At 33.4% G+C, this 20740-nt stretch overlaps 1 protein-coding gene across 1 annotated transcript; it reads right to left on the bottom strand.

Annotated features, from left to right (window-relative positions):
• Positions 1 to 783: 783 nt before the first annotated feature.
• On the bottom strand, positions 784 to 20467 carry LOC111696673 (filamin-C). Its single transcript, XM_023466361.1, has 11 exons — positions 20459 to 20467; positions 20327 to 20412; positions 20007 to 20090; positions 19611 to 19707; positions 18333 to 18413; positions 12275 to 12859; positions 11826 to 12047; positions 9649 to 10459; positions 7516 to 8859; positions 1403 to 1516; positions 784 to 926 (listed from the first exon to the last, which is right to left on the bottom strand). Exons 1-11 carry the CDS (start codon positions 20465 to 20467, stop codon positions 799 to 801), a joined length of 3561 nt encoding a protein of 1186 aa, XP_023322129.1. The 3' UTR covers positions 784 to 798.
• Positions 20468 to 20740: the final 273 nt, after the last annotated feature.

Below are 20740 nucleotides of genomic sequence, written 5' to 3'. Positions count from 1 at the left end.
TCTAATATATATTCTATTCTCTTTGATTATATTCTTGTGTATTCCTCTAAACTACTTGTATATTCTAGTGGAGAAAATCTAAAATTAATGTTAAAAGAAAACCAAATTATGAAATAGGCTGGTTTCATAATTGACCAATGATCATTTCACGTAGACTCTATGCCTTTCACTTTACTAACGATGATTTTCCGTTATAACTATAAATCAAATGATGGTTTTTATTCACCTAATTCATTATAAAGTTTATGTAACAGCTTTAAAAATTTCGAAATTGAAATGAATAGTCTAGAGAACATACTGTATTAATGTACTTTACTGCATATAATTTGAAAACATTTACATGATTCGTACACTTTGAACTCCCTTTCAGGCTGAAAGGGACTGAAAAAATACATACCGAGAGATTCTTTAAATTCCTCTCTAATATATATTCTATTCTCTATGAATATAATACTAGTTTAATGGCATGCACTAGAATATGATATTAAAGAGACATCTAATGGTAAATAGGAATAAAAAATGTTTATTTTAAGAGTTTGTATTAGATTAAATATGAAAAGGCTTGATAAAGATATTAAAATAATGATATTTACAAGTTTACTAAATTAATAGGTAACATTATCTGAGTAGGTCATGATCTTGGAATTATGTTTGTGAATATTTTGAAGTTTATGAACTCTCGTAAATATACATTATATCCATGATATTCACATTTATATATTTTATGGAGAATCTTGAGATCTCTTGAACCATTCTATTGTGTAAATCAATAAAAAAGTTCCTTCTACTGAATAAATGTTAATATGACCTAATATTACCTCTGAAAGTGCTGAGATCTCCTATGATTCCATCAGTTATATCTGTCACCTTGATTAGTGTGGCATCATATGCCTTTGCAATCAAAGGACTGTTCGGTACAGATAAACCTTAAAAAAGAAATTGTTAATTATTTGAGAACAAATCATATTTCTACAATAGGTTGGTCCGTATTATGTTGTTTGTTCGATCCAATGATATACATATGATATAAGATGCAAGTAGAACACATATTATTTTTCCATATATATGATATATAGATGAGTATTAAAGAAAAACCACTCGAACCGGATCTCAGACATGCCTGGCGTGACAGTGCAACCGTGCTCAGAGAGAAAATTAGTTTCTGTTCAGTCTTTCTTATAAGATCCGTTGCTAAAGATAGATGAAAATATTCTGCATACAATTTGTGATGTGTATTAAGTTGGTTTATTTTTTTGTCTAAATTTTCTTTCAGGGTCAAAATTTGGCATAGTGTAAAAAATGTGTTTCAATTGTTTATTCGTAACATTTGCTTCTCTGAAATGCTTTTAATGAAAGCAAAATCTAACAGAATTCAAAATAAAATATAAAAGAACTCACTGACCTGCTACTGTAACGTCAATGACATAACTGCCCACTTCTACAGTTGTAAACTCTATCCTAAACACTCCGTTTCCAGAGTCAACAACCTTGTGGGGTATATGTCGCTTCTCAGGACCTAGAATTAAAATGTCATTAGTAAAAAACATCGAAACATTTTCTTCAAAAAAGGGTAATTTTCTGAGCACCTTTTCATCGTCAAGTGTTTCCCAGTCTAATAAATGTATGTTAAACAATAAAACGGACTCGGTTAACCTGTTGCTAAACTACCTCATACTCGATAAAATATCTGATTCTCAAATATCCTAAACAATCCCAATAATTGTGTAATGTATTGACCAGGAATGTAAATTTAGGATTGTTTCCGTCTTGTTCTCCAGGGTCACGGACGCAAGTACCTGATTTATCACTCAGTGACCAGGGATTGGAACTTTTGACCCATATCTTACTATTTCCTCATGAACATTCTTATTTACAATTTTTCCATTCTTCTGATTTTCCCAAGAAAAGGGTGGTCAGGAAAAAACAAAAGGCGTGGTTTGGTAACTTGGCAAGCAGAAATTAAATCATAACTCGGGCTCCTAAAATTGGGCAGAAAACAAGAGGCGGGCGCTGGGTCTGAGGTAAATAGAAACGAAAAATAATCATGTGTTACGAACGTGAGATTGGAAATAAGCATAGGACAGGTACTTGCATTATTGCATAGGATACATACAAATATACATATACCCCCCCAAAAAAAAACTTAAAAGGAAATTTGTTCTTACACATTCACAGTTTCCTGCATCTATAAGCTTGTTTCTTTCTTTGCCAAATTAGTCCGTTTATCCGTTAAAAGCTGCTTTTAAGGCATATTGACAAAGTCAATGTTCGGATTTTCACATTCCAAGAGTTTCAAATCTCATTCTTTGTTGTTAACCCTGTATATATGTAAGAGGTAAGGCAGGAAAAATTGGAAAAACGGCACAGGCAGACAGGCATGCGCTGAAAGAAGAAAAAATGAGCTGGTATAAAAACGTAATGTTTAATGCATACATTTAGCACTGTTTTGCGATAAAATTAACCTCGATTTTAAACCCTATTCTATGACTCGACGAAATAAACTATGATTTGCAAACAATCCCTTTTGTAAAGAGTAATATGTATTTTTATTTGAACTCAGTTTGGTACATAGATGATTATTCCTAGTATAACCTCTGTAACAAAGTGCAGGGGGTAGAGGGCGAATAATCGTTCCTTAATCTCGACCTTTACTGCATTAATCATCATACTGTGAACCTGCACTCTACTCCCTTAAACGAATAACTGCCGTTTTTGGAAATATGTTGAGAAGAATTAAATTTAATATTTAAAATACAATATATCATATATATCACATGCAGCAGTCAATAAACATGAGAAAAGGAAGCAATATAAGGACGTCTTAATATAAGGGGTATTTATTCATAAGCAGGATTATAAAAAAAAGGGTGGAGGTGTTTAAAAATGGCGAATCATGTTTTTTTAACTAATAGAATAAAATAAATGAGAATTAGCTGGACTCCCTTTACTTGTTTCCTGTATTATGAGATTGGCGTTCAGGAAGGGGCCTTGAGTAGAATTCTGAATCGTGTATGATAAGGTGTTTTTTGACACACCCTAAGTATACATAAATCTAACAATACAGAAGTATAAATCTATCTATCTATCTATGTACATATATCTGTTTACTGGATGACTGGTGAGTGGATTGAATATGTGTGCTAGAGCGTGTATACATATTTAATACATCATAAATATTCTTAAGTATATTATGCAAATCTATCAACTTGTCTAGCAGACATAATAAACCAGGCGCCATGTCAACCATCTTAAATTAAAAGAGGATATATGGCCTCCTCGTATTCACACTACTGTCTCTCTTTAAGTATTTTCCAATAAAGAAATTGAGTCTTTGCCACTCATATTTTTTAATCCCTATGTCTTTGCAACCTTATGGTGTTAACCTAAGTTTATTTAATCTTTCAGAATTAGTAGTTTGATTATCTAAGGTCTAAGACACTGGGTTGCAAATAATAAAGATGTAGAGATTAGATAGTCAGAGCTTGTGACATTCTCCTTAAAGTGTGTCCCACTAAGGTAACAATTGTATTTATTTATCTATTGCTCCTCACCCCCCTAATATCCCTACCCCCCCCCCCCTTCTCAAATATGTCCCCAAGAAGTCAAAGATATATAAAATGAACTGGTGACAGAATTGTAGATTTAAATATTGATATATTATCTGTTGATAGTTCTGATATTAAAACTAAATTGAAATGTCATAATACAGGATCAATCTGTATACTATACTCCAACCCTCCAGCAGTAGAGTAAAGGGGCATTGTTAGGATGGGGGGGGGGGGATTTAGGTATCAAGTATTTTGAAACCCAACCACATTAGAACAAAAAAGAAACACGAGGATTATTTGCAGCCAGAAGATATTTTTGAGTTGAAGTTGTAAATATTACTGGTAAGCTTCTGAATGTTGGATGGGGGGGGGGGGCAGGCATATCCTTGACATGTGGTTTAATGTAGGAAAAGCAGGATAGAAAAAAATTGCATTTTTTAATAAAATGTATTAAAAAATATGAATAAAAAGAATATCAAAACCTTTATATTTTGTAAAAAGTAAAAACTATTTAAAGGGATTGACCGGCAATGTATGGTAGTTAAACTGAGAATGTGTATTGAAGAGAGATTTTTTAGGATTCATTTGGCACATATAAAACGTTTCAATGATGTATGATTACTGAGTCTGAGCGCAAAATCGACGTTGAAAATCATTCATTTGGATTGTTACGTTTAAGAATCGATTTTTTGAAAATTATTCAATAACGACGACGAAAAATGTAACAAAAATTCTACAGTGTTTAGAAACAATAATTAATCTTATTGAGATATGGTAATTGTCTTATTGTTCACAAATATTTTCTGTACTTATAAAGTAAAAGAAATTCAATATAAAGATGAAAAAGAAAGAATTGATTCTAACATTGATTTATTAACAAATTTCTATCGAGAAATATGTTCCTAAACATTTAATTAGTTTAGTGCAGAATTTTTGTTACATTTTGCTTCGTAGAATAATTTATAAAAATCCGATTCTCAAAATCACTACTACCCACTACCCAGTACCTACTACCCACTAACCACTACCCACTTCCCACTACCCACTACCCACTACCCACTACCCACTACCCACTACCCACTACCCATTACCCACTACCTACTACCTACTACCAACTACCTACTACCTACTACCTACTACCTACTACCTACTACCTACTACCTACTACCTACTACCTACTACCTACTACCTACTACCTACTAACCACTTTGAACCTATAACTACACAGTACTTAAAGCATTAGGTTTAGTTCCCAATCTACCCAATACCGCTAGGCAATTATTCCAGTTCATTAAAGAGACGCTCATTAGATACACAATTATTGCTGGGGGATTTCCTTATCAATTTAAATCAGTAAGCAGAAACAATATGCATCCTGCATTTTTCGTCAACGTCAACAATTATTAGTTCCTAAAATTTTTCTGAAATGCAAACCTGTATGATGATGTATATTCAAAACAATGAACTTAAATAATCGTTTAAAAAATAATGAAAATCTTCTAGTTTTGGAAATATTTCTATAGAGAACTATTCTATTGTGTTCGCAGATTGGAGACAGTAATCTTTCCCTATATAGATTATTTACACAGTACTATCTATATATAAATTTGGTTTGTTTGTCTGTCTGTTTGTTTGTCTGTTTGTTTGTTTGTATCCAATAAACGTCAAAACGGCTGAACCGATCGGGCCCAAATTTTTTGTGGGACATCTAGGGAGCCCAGGGAAGGTTTATGAATCATCAAAATTTCAAATATTTGTCTCCATCAAAATTCGATCGTCATTAAATTTTTTAAAATTTTGAAAATCCGCGAAATTTTTGGTGAAAATCCGCGAATTATTTTTGTTTAGTTTTACGATGTACACAAAGAGAACATGTTTACAACTAATTTAGAAGATGGGCGCGAAGCGCCCTCTAAGGCTAGAAAGAAGGGCGCGAAGCGCCTTGAATTTCTAGTACATTATATTCTTATACACAGGATTCAATCCTAAACTCCAACCTGAAATTATAACCTAGACAGGGATACATAGTCCCACACCTCACCCTGATTTTGTATCCTGTAAAGGAATGTAATACGTTCCCAAACCAACATCTTGAATTCTTTACCATAAAAAGCCTCCTTCACTATGCTATAATATTGTATATTAGCTTGGTCGGAAACCCAGCTTTGCCTGAAAACTCAACTCTCTTTACAAAGTCAACTTAGTCAACTAATGATTTTTTAACTAAGCTTAGAACATTCCTGTGATTTTACCGAGTTCCCAAATCAAAACTCGGTTTACTCCACCCTAATACTGTATTCTAAACACAGATATAATCCATCATATTATCTCAATAGTGTGTCCTTAACACAGACATAATCCTTCATACTTTCTTAATAGTATTTCTTTAACGCAGAAGCAATCCTTCATTCTTTCTTATTTGTGTTTAATTTACACAGACACATCCTATATTGTCCCGTAATAAAGACTAAAAGATTAAATCCGTCCCTTTAATCTAAAATCAATCAAAACTCTAAAACCTGAATGGCAGATGCAGGAGTGGATACATTACGTCAATTTACATTTGGTCAATTTACATTTGGTCATCATACATTTGGTCAATTTTACATTTGGTCAATTACTACATTTGGGCAATTTACATTTCATCAACTTTACATTTCGTCAATTAATACATTTCGTCAACTGTGACCATGGCCTAAAATTTGGTAAACTTTCATATTTGAAAGCTTGATTCCAACTGTCTCAGCTTGAGTATTAACTTAACAAATTCGCAACAACTCAAGATTTAAGTTAGTTCTCATGTATCAACATGGAAATCTAAGCTCGTGCTAATTTCATCTTGTCCAGCAGGAAAAAGAACTTTTTGGTAGATCGTCAGAACTTTGAGTTCAAGTTTAACCGTGAGAGTGAGACTGGTGCCAGATACTGGGTTTGTAGGCTACGTGATTTATTGAGATGTACTGCAACTGCTTCCACGATACAGAGCAATGATGCTACATTTATCAAAAATGTTAAAAATACTCACAACCACTCAAGTAAGTTGGTTGAAAAAAGAGTTAAAATTTATTTGGACAGTTGTACCATATACGATATCTAAATATATGCATAAATGTAGAAACCTTGCAAATCAAAATTGACCAAATTTATATGTGTTTGTATCAGTTGACCAAATAAAGTGGGATGAAATGTATCAATTGACGTTTGGTAACAGTAGACCAAATGTAGTAATCGACCAAATGTAGTAATTGACCAAATGTAGTAATTGACCAAATGTAAGGTGGACCAAATGTAATATTGACGAAATGTAAGTTGACGAAATGTAAATTGACCAAATGTATCTACTCCCAGATGCGCCCTAATCTTTCTTGTTCTTTTACAGTGACTGAAACTTGATACAATGTTTAGGTCTGTGTACTAAAACAAGCCATTTTTAAGGAACGAAATAAAATATGAAATATCTTTACGAACATAAACAACTTGGATCGACTATTACATTAGAATGTTTTTTTTTAACGAAGTTTAGACTTTAACGAACCCAGAACAAGACATCTTTAATCTAATGATAGCTGACACACATTATAGTAAATGGCGCAACGTCTAACAACCAAAGTGCTCATAATTTTAATATTTCTTTGATATTAAACATGACTTGAATGAAAATTGTGTCCTGGAACTTGGTTTTTAAAAAGTACAATTTTCAAATTTTAATATTTGATGAATTCTCAATTTAATGCAGTTTTGCGACATTTAATTTTGCAAGAATGTGCAAAAGACATGTTTAAATTGCGTGTTTTGTCCATGAATTTATTGAACAATCCATTAAACAATTCGCGAATGAAAAGATATTTGAACATAGATGTTGATGCTAAGCTTAAGAAAATCTCATTTAACTCCCTTTACATAAAAGAAGGAAGTCTTTGTCTGCTATAGGAAACATAATCTAGAAAAAAGATTAAAAAATACTTACTTATGATATTAACGTCTACTTCTGCTTTCTTTGTTCCTGGAGCAAACATTTCAAAAGTAGCAAGTTTCCCCGCATTAAAATGTCTGACAGTTTCCCCAACAAACTTGCACTTCTCAGCTGTTCCCTTGTAGCTGGTGAGTGCTGGACCAACCGTCATAGCCTTTGACTCCTGGGACTTAGAGAAGGAGTTTTGACTCGACTTGAAGGAGGAGGAGAAGCTGGAGGTTGTCATTGACACGTCCTGGGATCTGGAGAGGAGACTAGAGCTGTCTTGAGACTTGGAGACAAGATTTGATTTATCTTGGGATCTAGAGAGCAGACTAGAACCGTCCATGGTCTTGGGAAAAGTACTTGGACTTTCTTGGGACTTTGAAAAGATACTAGAATTTCCCTGAGACTTTGATAAGAATCCATTACTGGTTTCTTGAGACTTAGAGTATATTCCATTTGTCTCTATTGACTTCGAGTATAAACCAGAACTTTCTGTTGACTTAGTTAAACCGGATCCATTGGTCAATGATGACTTTTTATCCGTGGGGTCGGACAGTTTTGTGTGTAAAGAGCTGCGCCGTTCTATTGATTTATTGAAGGTTGAAGATTTAGGCATGGTTGAATTTCCATTCGATAACCCGCTAAACTTTGAATCCTTTGAAAATTCATTCTTCCCTGTATTGACAGACCTTTCAATAGTAGTTGAGTAGGTGGCACGGGGTGAGTAACTTTGACTTAGAGAGTTTAGCTGATCCATAGAGGAGGACTGAAACCTTTTCTTATCTTCCAAGTTTGAGGACTTAGCTCCAGACAAAAGTTTCGGAGTCTCTAGAAGTGAGAAGCTTCCGAACTCTGACTTTTGAAAATCTGATTTAGCTGGAGTCTTAGAAAAGAGATCAGATTTGTTGTTTGAAGAAGAGAAGCTGGATTCAAACTTTGATGTAGATGTTGAAACCAATTCTTTACTCTGTTGAAAGAGTGAGTTCTGTTTTAGCTCAGTATTCAGTTTTGATTGGCTTGAGCTAAGTCTGTTGTTCAAAGTGGAGAGAGAGTCGTTGAGTCTGGGTTTAGGGAGAGTATCATGGGATCCGAAACCGTTTTCTCGAGCTTTAGCGGGGTTTGCTACAAGCATCGGAGATAGTAGTGGAGTATTGGGATCCTTTACTTCAACAAACCAGGGAGAGTTAGGAACCTTCTCTCCGTTAAACTTGACGTCTACCCTATGACGGCCAGGATCGTGGGGGATAAAGTTAGCTTGAAACTGTTCTTTTGAAATTGTATGTACATGGCTGGTGACTCGACCTCCGTTAACCACAATTTCTAGGTTTCCAAAACCTGCTCCAGATCCTCCAACTGAAAAAGGATTCGTTCATTAAATTAATACTTTTTTATTTACATCAAAACAAGATATTAAAGTTACTTTTATAAAGGAATTGAATCTTTGCCACATACTCAAATTTTCTAATCCCTATATCTTTGTAACTTGGTGGTGTTAACCTTTAAAATTTTAAACTCAGATTATTTGATCTAACAGAATTCATATTTTGAAATATCTAAGGTCTACGACATTGGGTTGCAAAGGCATTGTGATAAGAAAATCAGAGTTTGTAGCAAAAGCTCCATTAAAAGAGTTTATACGTTTTATTTATTTATTTAAGATGGGTTTAGTTTCTTTTTTGCACATATGCCTTTACTTTTAATACTTAACATATTAATCAGAATTAATTTTGTATTAAGATTTTTATCTTTTTTGGTGAAGGGGAATTTAAAAAAAACAATCGGTAGATATTTATACATTGATTTTTGTAATTTTTGAATAAAATTTTAGAATTTTAAAGCTTGAATTGGTTGTGGAAAGAAAAAATTACTGTGATTAGGTTAAAGGCCGATCTGTCTTCAGGACAAAAATATTTGTAAACAATTATCTATTTATTTTTGAAACCTTAGGGTTATTTCCAGCAGTGATGAACTGAACCCTGCTATTAGACGAAGTTTTAATAAACACGAATTGCATCGTTTTTTTACTTTGTGTTTGCATACTCATGGGTGAGGGATCAAAAGTTGAAAGTAGAAGAAAATTCCAAGAGTATTTATCCAAGAAAAAAGCGAAATCCATATCTGTATTATATATAGAGTACTTACTATCGAACTCCACTGGCAATCCAACATATCCCATCGGTAGCTGTCCAACTTTAATCTTTGAAGCATCATATGTATAGAAGCTTGGAGTAACATTAAGTCTCTCATCGCTTATTATGATCTCTATCGTGTGCTCTCCTACCATGGATGTTGAAAATTCACAAGTAAAAGTTCTGTCCTGGTTCAGGTTTATCTGGGTTGGACACTTGCTTCCTCCAGGTCCAATTATAGATATATGAATATCATTCTTATCCGCTCCATCTGTCGGGCAATCAAACGCAATGGTTCTACTAACAGGGAGAAGATCTGTACCTTCCTCCGTCTGATGATCTGACTGAAAGAGACGTGTTTGTTCATCTTTAAAATCCCTGAAGCTTTGTCTCTTATCCCTCTTAGATCGTGGCGGAGCAACAGGTTTCTCAATATAAACCTCCTTCTCTGTATAGTTATTATTAAACCTTCTCTCTACCTTCTGCTCGTCAAACTTCTTGTATTTTCTGTCCACCTTGAAGGCTTCTGTATTGCTACTCCTGGTCTCCTTTATATCTTTACCTATCCGGAGAGAGAAAGCTGAACCCTTAACCTCCATCCCGTTCAGGTAAACGTATACCCTATGCTTGCCTCTGGACTGCGGGGTGAATGTGACCTGGTAAACTCTATGCCTAATCTCCTCGACATAAAAAGTTCGACGGATAGATTTGTTGTCGAAGACGACATCTATAGCGACTTCGCCCCAGCCTGTCTTAGAAGCGTCGACCGTGAAAGTAAACGGTTCTCCTGGTTTAGCTCTTCTTGCACTCTCCTGGTCAGGAATCTAAAAAAACAGTTTTAAAATCTATAATATTTAATATTAAATCAGATAAAATTCAAACTATGAACAGTTCTTTAAATTGAACACTTCATTACAATTCAAATAATGTATTGCTATTTTCCCCACTCTTTTCCTAACTCATAAATGTGCGCGCTTATCCGTTCATACTCTTTAAACCAACAGAGGAGCAGGGTAAATCGTCTTTAGACATCCTAGTGCTGTGTGTTTAGTGTTGAACCATATATCGGTGTACAATATTACACGAAAATGAGCAAGTAAATAGACCTTGTAAACAATACCTAATATGCAGTGTACACTATGCAGTATGCACTATGCAGTATCAAAGACTAGCATGTATTTATAGATTACTTTTTGTTCTTTTGTTTTTAAAGAAATTTGATTTAATTTAATTATTGAAATATTAATTTTTATGCTTAAAGCAATCCCTAATGGGTCGTTAATTTCTATTTCAGAATTAGTAAAATAGATTTAAAACCTCAACTAAGCCCGGCCTTGAATTCTAATGCATTCATAAGATTAGGCTTCTCCTGGAATGTGTGACGTTACAAAACCCAACCAGGACCAGGTGTTCAGGCATATAGCAGGAGATATATAGTATACTGTGTTTATACAACTTCACATAGATTACGTCATGCCCAGAAAAATAAATGGTTTGAATTGCAAGAAGTTTTTAATTATTCTGATGAATGTTAATGCGGCCCTCGATAACATTCATAACAGTGAACTTTGTCAAAGAAAAAATTCCATAGAAATCATATTTATCTGTTTTTGTTGCATATTATCAATTTTCAAGAAAAAATAAAAACATTTTGTTTTTTTGTTATTTTTTTGCGCCTGTTATGAATCGATAATGGCACTCTAGAATGAGATATAAATGTACAATTTCTTTACTAGTCCTGATCTAGTGGCAACTGCTTTCTCAAAATCTTTTTGCAGAAAGAGCTTAATTAGTGGATATAGAGATAGGAGACAGGTGTGCATATTTAGGCTGATATCGGAGTGATTCACTATTTCTCTTTTTCGGCCAACATGTTTACAGCTTTTTACGAGCATAACACATTTTTTGGAAGGGTGCTTTTAATGTTTGAACTTAACCATAGGAAAAGTATCTTTCAATGATAAAATTTTGGTCAAAGGAGTTTTTTTCTGATCCTAATATCTTTGCAAACTGGTGGTGTAAACCTTTGATATTTCAATCTTAGATTATTATTTCAAATTGGGTTGCAAAGATATAGAGATTAGAAAATTCCTTAATTGGTATCGGGTATATCTCGAAATGCGCAGGCATGTTTACGCAAATTAGATTAATATTTATGGATCTTGTTCAAAATGTTGAATTTAAACTTACAAAAATAGCTCTAGGATCGAAGACCATGCACTTAAAGGGACTGTTCTCTATATCCTCTCCATCATAAGTGACATGAATCCTCCATTCTCCGGCCTCGTCTGGCTGAAAGGAAGCATAGAAGGTCCCGTTGTCCTCTGAAACAGGACAACCAAGAGGACGGTTTGTCGGAGAATATGCGGTTACTTCAAGAAGATCGGGTCTTGCTGCATGATGAGGATTTATCTGAAAAAGTATCTTTTTTATACTCATACTTGTGAGATAATAATAGATGAAAAACGACGTTTTTTAAAAACTATATGTTTGTTATTTTATTCGTCATAAAATTACTTAATTTAAATTACAATTACCGAATCAATTAAACATTAAATATCTCAATAAAATCTAAAGATTACTATTATGGTAGATAAAAGTTTAGGAAGACATGAATTAAAATAAAATTGATTACTTACCAAAACCTCGACAGTTGAACCAACAGCACAAGGTTCTATCCCATCATAATCTTTCTTAGAGTTGGGCATAGACCGGATGTAGGAGGGAGATCCCTTCACGGCCTCTCCTTCATTAGTCAACAGAACCTCGTGCATTCCATACTCTCGGGCAGTAAAGTGACCTTTTCCATCTCGAGGATCAAACTCGAGGTTGACGGGTCCCGAAGGTCCGACAATCTTTGCGTCAAGATGATCTATTTTCACCTGGTCTTTATCAAGAACATCGACCAGGAACTCAACTTTGTCACCAACCTTACACTTGCCAGTTCCTAGTCGCATCTCCACTAGTTCGGCAGGACCCGCCTTATCAGGAATCCATTGAAACTGCGCTGCCCACGCCATCACACCAAGATATTCTACGTTAGGATTGGCTATATCCCGACTTTCTAGAACGGGGTTTACTCCGAGCTTCTGAGCTCCACGGAGTGCTGTATCAAGGTTCTCTGTCCAATTCTCCGGGTTCTTGTTCATATCCCGGAATCCTGGAACTGGACCTCCCTTACTCTTTACCAGTGCAGATGCAGCTAACCCGTCATTCCAGTCGGTCTGAAAATAATACTTTATAGATTTTAATCTTTAACTTTTTTGAAAGGAAGAATTCTGGATGTCATGTTTGAAAGGAATGATATCTTGTTGTTGTCTGATCTACTGGATGACTATATTACTATCTTTAAGTTCTATCAACAAATAGTCTTGAGAGAAACTTACTCCTTCAAATGCTACATTCCTACTTGTATACATATTTGTCAGTGTCTTCCTATAAACACTTAAACCTATTGCATTTATCTATCTATCTGTTGATACTCCAGTATCCGGATCCATCCTATCTACCTGGACCTGATTGCATGCATTCAAACAAAACTTAAACCTCCTTTAATCTTAGTGTATTCCAATATACAGGATACAAGATACATGATGAAGGATATGGATACTTGGTGTACGATGATACAGAATATATGACGTAACATGCAGACACAATACAGCGTAAGAATTAAATGAGGTGGAATGAAAAACTGTAGGGTATAAGCAAAACGTTGAAGAAGACTTACAAATAGTTTGTGGACTAAATATAGTGGAAGACCTGAATGTAAATCTTAAATTATTTTGTTGTGAAATACTATAACAATTTTAATGCAGTAGACAACCTGAACGTAGTGTGTCAAACCTAAATGTAGTGTTAGACTTGATTATAGTAAAAGACTTGAAGGTAGGGTAAAACCTAAATGTAGTGTAATACCTGAATGTAGTGTAATACCTGAATGTAGCAGAAGACATGAATGTAGTATATAAGACCTTGATGTAGTATAAGACCTGAATGTAGTATGAGACCTGAATGTAGTATAAGACCTGTATGTAGTCTAAGCCCTGAATGTAGTATAAGACCTGAATGAAGTATAAGACCTGAATGAAGTCTAGAACCTGAATGTAGTATAAGACCTAGCAGAATGCAGTATATCAGTATATGAGACCCGAATGTAGTATAAGACCTAAATGTAGTATAAGACCTAGCTGAATGCAGTATATAAGACCTGAATGTAGTATAAGACCTGAATGCAGTATGTAAGACCTGAATGCAGCGCTAGACCTGAATGTAGTCTAAGACCTGAAAGTAGTATAAGACCTGAATGCAGTATATAAGACCTGAATGTAGTATAAGACCTAACTGAATGTAGTATAAGACCAGAATGTTGTATAATATCTGAATGTAATATAAGACCCAACTGAATTTGAATGTAGTATAATATCTAGCTGAATGTAGTGTAAGACCTGAATTTAGTGCAAGACCTGAATACGTGCAAAGTTCAAGTACTAGAACAGTACAAGCTCCCATAAAGGATTTACTGTCCTAAATAAACCAAGAGAAGGGATCTATGACTCATCAACTATAAAGAAGAAGATCCCCAGAACAGATTTAGTTACAATTATAATATGTATCAATTTATCTAAATTTAAACAGTTTAGGAAGCTTCTAAATATTTGAATAATTAAATTATAATATTAAAGAGTGAGTGAGTGAGTAAATATAACTTAATTCTGAAACTGAGTTACTTATAAAATAGGTCCTAATTTGAAGTACATACGTGATAAAAAGATTTTTAACAATTTAACCTTGAATGGACGTTTTATATTCTCTCAATTAGATAAGAAGAAAATTAATTTACTCAGTAGCAAAACCAATTACAGCGGAAACGTGAGATAATAAAAATGTCTTTAAAATATTTAAAAGGACAAAACATCCATTTGAGATTTGAGCTTAAATGTGTAATACGTTTTGCAGCGATCATAAAATTACATTAAAATGTTGAAACTAGCAAAAAATGTATTTAAACGATGCAAATGTTCATAACTTCTACCACACAGTCCAAAAATAATATACACTAAACATTGAAAGGAATAGAACATCACTTTTTTAAAATAAAATATCTTCTAAAAAGTATTTGTATTTTGTATTGGTTTAGTTTAAACCACTCCCTGAGCTGAGAGGTGGATGGTACGTGTAGATGAGCTAGGAGTGTAGAGATTACTGAGTATACCTGCCCAAACCAACCACACATGTTGGGTTTAGGAATTCTCTAGTTAGAGTGCATCTCAAGAGGAGAAGAAATACGCTGTAAATCTAAGAATTCAGATAAACTTTACGTCCTGGTTTTATTAGGATGGCCACTACATAGAGTGTAAAATTTAGTAACTAAAGAAGAATCAATTGTAAATTCTAGATAAAAAACAGTCAAAGAGTTCTAAATACACCAGAGCTAACAGAGTTGTCTTCAGAGTGCAGCATAATCAAGAGTTTAGTGAATAATCTAGATAAAAGAGAAGGATGGAAGCATGTATATCCAAGAAACTGTCAAATGTGAGATACTTTATATTTGTGTACTGTGTAGATACTAGATACTGAAGTGTAGATGCTAGATATCATCAAATACATTTTCTGAACTATGGTACACTACAGGGTAATTTTGATTTTATGGACTCTGTAGCAGTTTATGCAAAATTTCTAGGTAGCAATTACACATTCTTACTTGAATATTTATCTTGAATGTATGTTTTGCTTAATCCCCATCCCCTTTCTCCTTCAAACATTCCCCAGAATAGATGTAAAAGGAATAAAGAAAGGTATAATAAGGGAAGGAATGACAGAGGGTAGGATGAGGGAAGAAATAAAGGAGGGTAGGATGAGGGAAAGTATAAAGGAGGGATAGGATGAGAGAAAGTATAAAGGAGGGTAGGATAAGAGAAAGTATAAATAAGGGTAGGATGAGAGAAAGCATAAAGGAAGGTAGGATGAGAGAAAGTATAAAGGAGGGTAGGATGATATAAGGTATAAAGGAGGGTAGGATGATAAAAGGTATAAAGGAGTGTTGGATGAGAAGGCGTAAAGGAGGGTAGGATGAGAGAAAGTATAAAGGAGGGTAGGATGATAGAAAGTATTAAGGAAGGTAGGATGAGAGAAAGTATAAAGAACGGTAGTATGATATAAGGTATAAAGTAGGGTAGGATGGTATAAGGTATAAAGGAGTGTTGGATGAGAAGGCGTAAAGGAGGGTAGGATGAGAGAAAGTATATAAAGGAGGGTTGGATGAGAGAAAGTATAAAGGAGGGTAGGATGAGAGAAAGTATAAAGGAGGGTAGAATGAGAGAAAGTATAAAGAAGGGTAGGATGAGAGAAAGTATAAAGGAGGGTAGGATGAGAGAAAGTATAAAGAAGGGTAGGATGAGAGAAAGTATAAAGAAGGGTAGGATGAGGGAAAGTATAAAGAGGGTTAGGATGATAGAAGGTGTAAAATCAAAGTATGATAAGGGAAGGGGTAAAGTTAGGTAAGAATGAGGTGAGATATAAAAATCTAAAATAAAGCTGATGTCATGAACATTTGCTAAACAGGTTTCTATATTTATGTTTAGCAAACTAAGCTCAATATCTTAAATCAGGGGCTAAGTAACACAGCTGAAACAGATAAGACTCAGACTTGAAATCTCAAAACTATGTCCATCCCTCCTTGAAATCTCAAAACTATGTCCATCCCTCCTTGAAATCTCAAAACTATGTCCATCCCTCCAAGAAATCTCGAAACTATTCCCATCCCTACTTGAAATCTCAAAACTATGTCCATCCCTCCTTGAAATCTCATAGCTATTCCCATCCCTCCTTGAAATCTCAAAACTATGCCCATCCCTGCTTGAAAAGCTGAATAACGAATAAAGTGTTTTACTCAGATTAAAAATAGATATTTATTCAAAGCATTATCTATCTAGGACATATATTTATCTATATATACTTTGTATAAATATATGTATAGGGTTAAAATGGTTGTATACATGACTCCACCCACACCAACCACACAAACAATATAAAATACTGATGTAAGGAGATCTATGCTTGAATGTAGAATATCATGAAAAATTACAATAAATGCATTAACTGCAACAATTTATAGTTAACGTCTATCCGAAGAAAGAAGTTCGTAGTAAGATTTCGATTATACTGGAGACCACCGGAGAAATTTCATTTTTACTCGAGGGGTTTGAAAAGTCACTTTTTTCAATTTGAAACTTTACGCATGGTGATGTACAATCCACTGGAGGGTTCAGATATCTATCCAGGGGAATTATAAATCCACTAGAAAGATATCTGAATCCCTCCAGTGGAATGTAAATCACCCTGCCTAAAGTTTTAAATTGTAAAAAGTATTTTTTCTAACCCTTCCAGTGAAAATGAATTCCCTCCTGTGGTCTCCAGTGGAGTCAAAATCTTACTACGAACTTCCGTGACTCTCTGAATAGCAACTGTATTATACAGTGTATATTGAGCGACGGCTCTTTTGAACAAAATTTTTTCACTTGGTCCACTTCCTAATAGCTTTACTTGCGTATACGTGCAGACCCTGAAGTATGAATGCAATTTTTGTGAACCTAATTGTAAGAAAAAATGGTTTGCATTGTACTACACTCATCAAATTATTGACAAACCTAACTAAAACAATTAGTACATTATAGAATAAGAGTGTTTTAAAAGATTTTGTATAAGTTTTTGATTTAATAAATCAATATTTGAACCAACCAAAATACATCTATCTATCTATCAAAACTTCTGCCTTGATGACCATATAAGGAATTTGCAACGGATTGGTTTGATGCCGCCTAGAGGGAAGATCATATTTATTTTAATAAAAACTGACATATTTTTTTGCTTTCGTCTTCAATGCATTTTTAAAGCATTTTATGTATTTCAGTTGGATAGGGGGGGGGGGATAGCAAGTAAATAAAATTTACTTCTGATGTAAACCATAGTTTTTCAAATCATAGGATCTTGTAATTTTTATTATTTTCAGCCTTAATATTTACAAATATCTTTATTTTAGATAATTGAAACCTTGAAGCAACTGACATTGAAAATACTTTTATAAAATTAGTTGAAATCAAAAACTTAAAAAATACCAGTACTGTATGTACAATTTAACATTTTCAATATTCATAATTTTCATTCTTGAAATAAGAATTAGACTCCTNGATAGATATATAAATATAATATAATTATCACGCAACCTTGTAAATTTGAAAAAAGGTTGGGGGAGGGGGGTCCAGGCGTTTATGGTAAACTAAAAAATATCTTGAAATATTTCGTAAAATAATTGAAACATTTCAATAAAATTTTTAATTTCAGAAAAACAGAATTTTCTCAAAATTACTGGTCGTAAAACCTAAACATTCATGATACATAGTTTAACTAAATTTTAAGAACTGCTAATCTTGATTGTTTACTCTGCTAGAAATGTTAATTGTATTTTTAATGATGATTTAAAGCGAATACTTGGGTTTTAGAACAGCTAACCAGCTACAAAGTTATCAACAATGCAATGCAATATCAAGCTAATCTTAAAATCGCCTATACTTCTTCATTCTTAGTTTTAAAGATGTTAAATCTAAATCAGGACTTTGATTAGATTGATCATGATTTTAAAAGATTTTTCAATTATATTGACTAATTTTAAAGTGTTGCATAAATGTTTTCGATGCTTACCCTAAAATTGTTTATCCTGAAGTTTGGAATCTGGTTCTTCACCCAGTTCAAGGTAGAATAGTATCCTGGAGAATCTTCCTCCTGAACCCAACCCGGTAAAAAATCAAGAACCAAAGCAAAAACTAATGAAGGAAGTCAAAAGCAGAAAATGACAACAATTGATTTTAAAATGTTTTTTTTTTTATAAATATTAAAGGGACCGTTCACTTATTTGGGTAATTTTAGGGTAAACTAAACAGCCTATTCGTTGTTGATTGGTAATAGTCTTACTTTTCAAAGACAACTGTGGCCGGAGAAAACGCCGATTTTTCGTTCAGAATTTGAGCGGAAAGGGACGGTCCCTCTCTAAAGACACATTTGATTGTTTTTTTTCAGTAACAGCAGCCCAATAACATTTAAATTTATTATATTTTAATGTCATTATGTGTTCGTTATTATGTACTAAAATATGAAAACTTTTGATATTTAAGTTAGCAAGAAATGAACGTTTTTCGTATTAAAACATGTAAAATGTGTATACAAAGACGACGTATCTACGACAATCAATTAATCATTAATCGTATTTTGGTTCGTAGATTTTGTTCCCGCATGTGCACAACTTTTCATTTGTCATACCGATTTCAATTCAGCTTTTTACACAGGCAATGCCAAATTTGAATGCGATAAAATAGTGTTATTTTAGAAATAGAAATAAAAAAAAATAAAAAAATAATGACATTTGCAATTAACGATTAGATACTAAGTTTAATTTTATATTCGAAATTTATTTTGATCCACAACATACTGAAAAAAACATCAAAAAGTGTCTATAGAGAGGGACCGTCCCTTTCCGCTCAAATTCTGAACGAAAAGTCGGCTTTTTCTCCGGCCACAGTTGTCTTTGAAAAGTAAGACTATTACCAATCAACAGCGAATAGACTGTTTAGTTTACCCTAAAATTACCCAAATAAGTGAACGGTCCCTTTAAGAATTTGCGATTCTTGTTTAAAGAACATGATCATTATTCTCACACTCTTATTTTATAATACCTTCATCTTTGCAACTTTTCCATATTTAACACATTAAACTAGCTTTGCTATATCAAACAGTCAAAGATCGAATTTACCAAACCATTATGTTGCAAAGATATAAGGATTGGAAAAATTTAGTTTGGGCGAGTGACAAGTTCCTTAAATGTTTATTCCCTGAATCGAATACAAATTAGAAGTAATATTGAATAAAATAAAACTTAGAATTGTAAGAATATTCTCAAATCAAAGAATTTGTTTTATCAAGTTCCTTCATAAAGTAGGATAAATAGGTCATCCCAGATAATTCATCTAGATGGGGGGATGCGAAGTGCTCAGGCTCAAGCACCATTGGAATTTTAAACTCCCTGAAAAATTAAAAAAATGAAGTTAGATTAATGGACCATAAAATACATTAAAACATTCATAAATAATAAGAGTATTTATGACACTTAATATTTTAGGCAAAATGTCAAGTATCGCGATTTTTTCCGATCAAGAGGTTTTGAAAAAAAGAAATAATAGCAGTCCTTTGCTGAACTGATTTTATTTTAACGTAAAATTAATTCCTAAATTTCATACTGATAATACACAATAAGAATACTGAATACATACCTCTCAGCTATTTGCATACTGATAATACACAATAAGAATACTGAATACATACCTCTCAGCTATTTGCATAGCACGTCTGCAGTTTTCCAAACCATTGCTGGGAGACAACCTTTGCCAATTAGGTAATAATCCAGGCCTAAAATTCTTGTGATAAAATACTTGTTGTTGGATTTATTATGGCACAAGGAGATGAAAGAAAGGAAAAATATGTCACTAAAATTGTTGCTTTATACTTATGTGAATTTTAAATCTCTAGAGAAATGGAGTATCTTTGTTTGATAAATTGATAAAATATTTGCTGCAGAATTTAAAATGTATTAAGAGATAATAACCAACAACTTCATATTTAAGATTTTAACACTGAAAACATACCTGCAGTACTCAAGCAGTGCAGACAAATTTATTCCATTATTCCAGTCAGAGGTGAAGTTTTTAATATTGCAATCTGGTAATACAGCCTAAAAATAAATAAATGTAAATGGTTTTATAAAAATCCGGTAATACAGACTGCATTATGAATATATGTAGGTTGTATTGTAGATATTTATATTTCAATCCGGTAATACAGACTGCAATATGAATATATGTAGGTTGTATTGTAGATATTTATATTACAATCCGGTAATCAGTCTGAAATGTGAATATACGTAAGATAAATTGTAGGTAATTATATTATAATCCGGTAATACAGTCTGAAATATGAATATATATGTAAGATGTAATTGAAGAGTTCTATATTAGTAGATTTTTATATTACAATCCGGTAATATAGCCTGAAATGTGAAT

Source organism: Eurytemora carolleeae, unplaced genomic scaffold (genome assembly GCF_000591075.1).
Source record: "Eurytemora carolleeae unplaced genomic scaffold, Eaff_2.0 scaffold256, whole genome shotgun sequence".
Lineage (NCBI taxonomy): Eukaryota > Metazoa > Arthropoda > Copepoda > Calanoida > Temoridae > Eurytemora > Eurytemora carolleeae.
This window is presented reverse-complemented; position numbering and strand designations above follow the sequence as displayed.

Excerpts from the sequence above, each read along its gene's own strand:
- LOC111696673 (XM_023466361.1), bottom strand. Across the intron at positions 18,414-19,610 it reads ATTTATCCTACTTTATGAAG|GAGGAAGATTCTCCAGGATA; the intron begins GAACTTGATAAA and ends GGTTGGGTTCAG. Across the intron at positions 8,860-9,648 it reads ATTGCCAGTGGAGTTCGATA|TTGGAGGATCTGGAGCAGGT; the intron begins GTAAGTACTCTA and ends ATCCTTTTTCAG.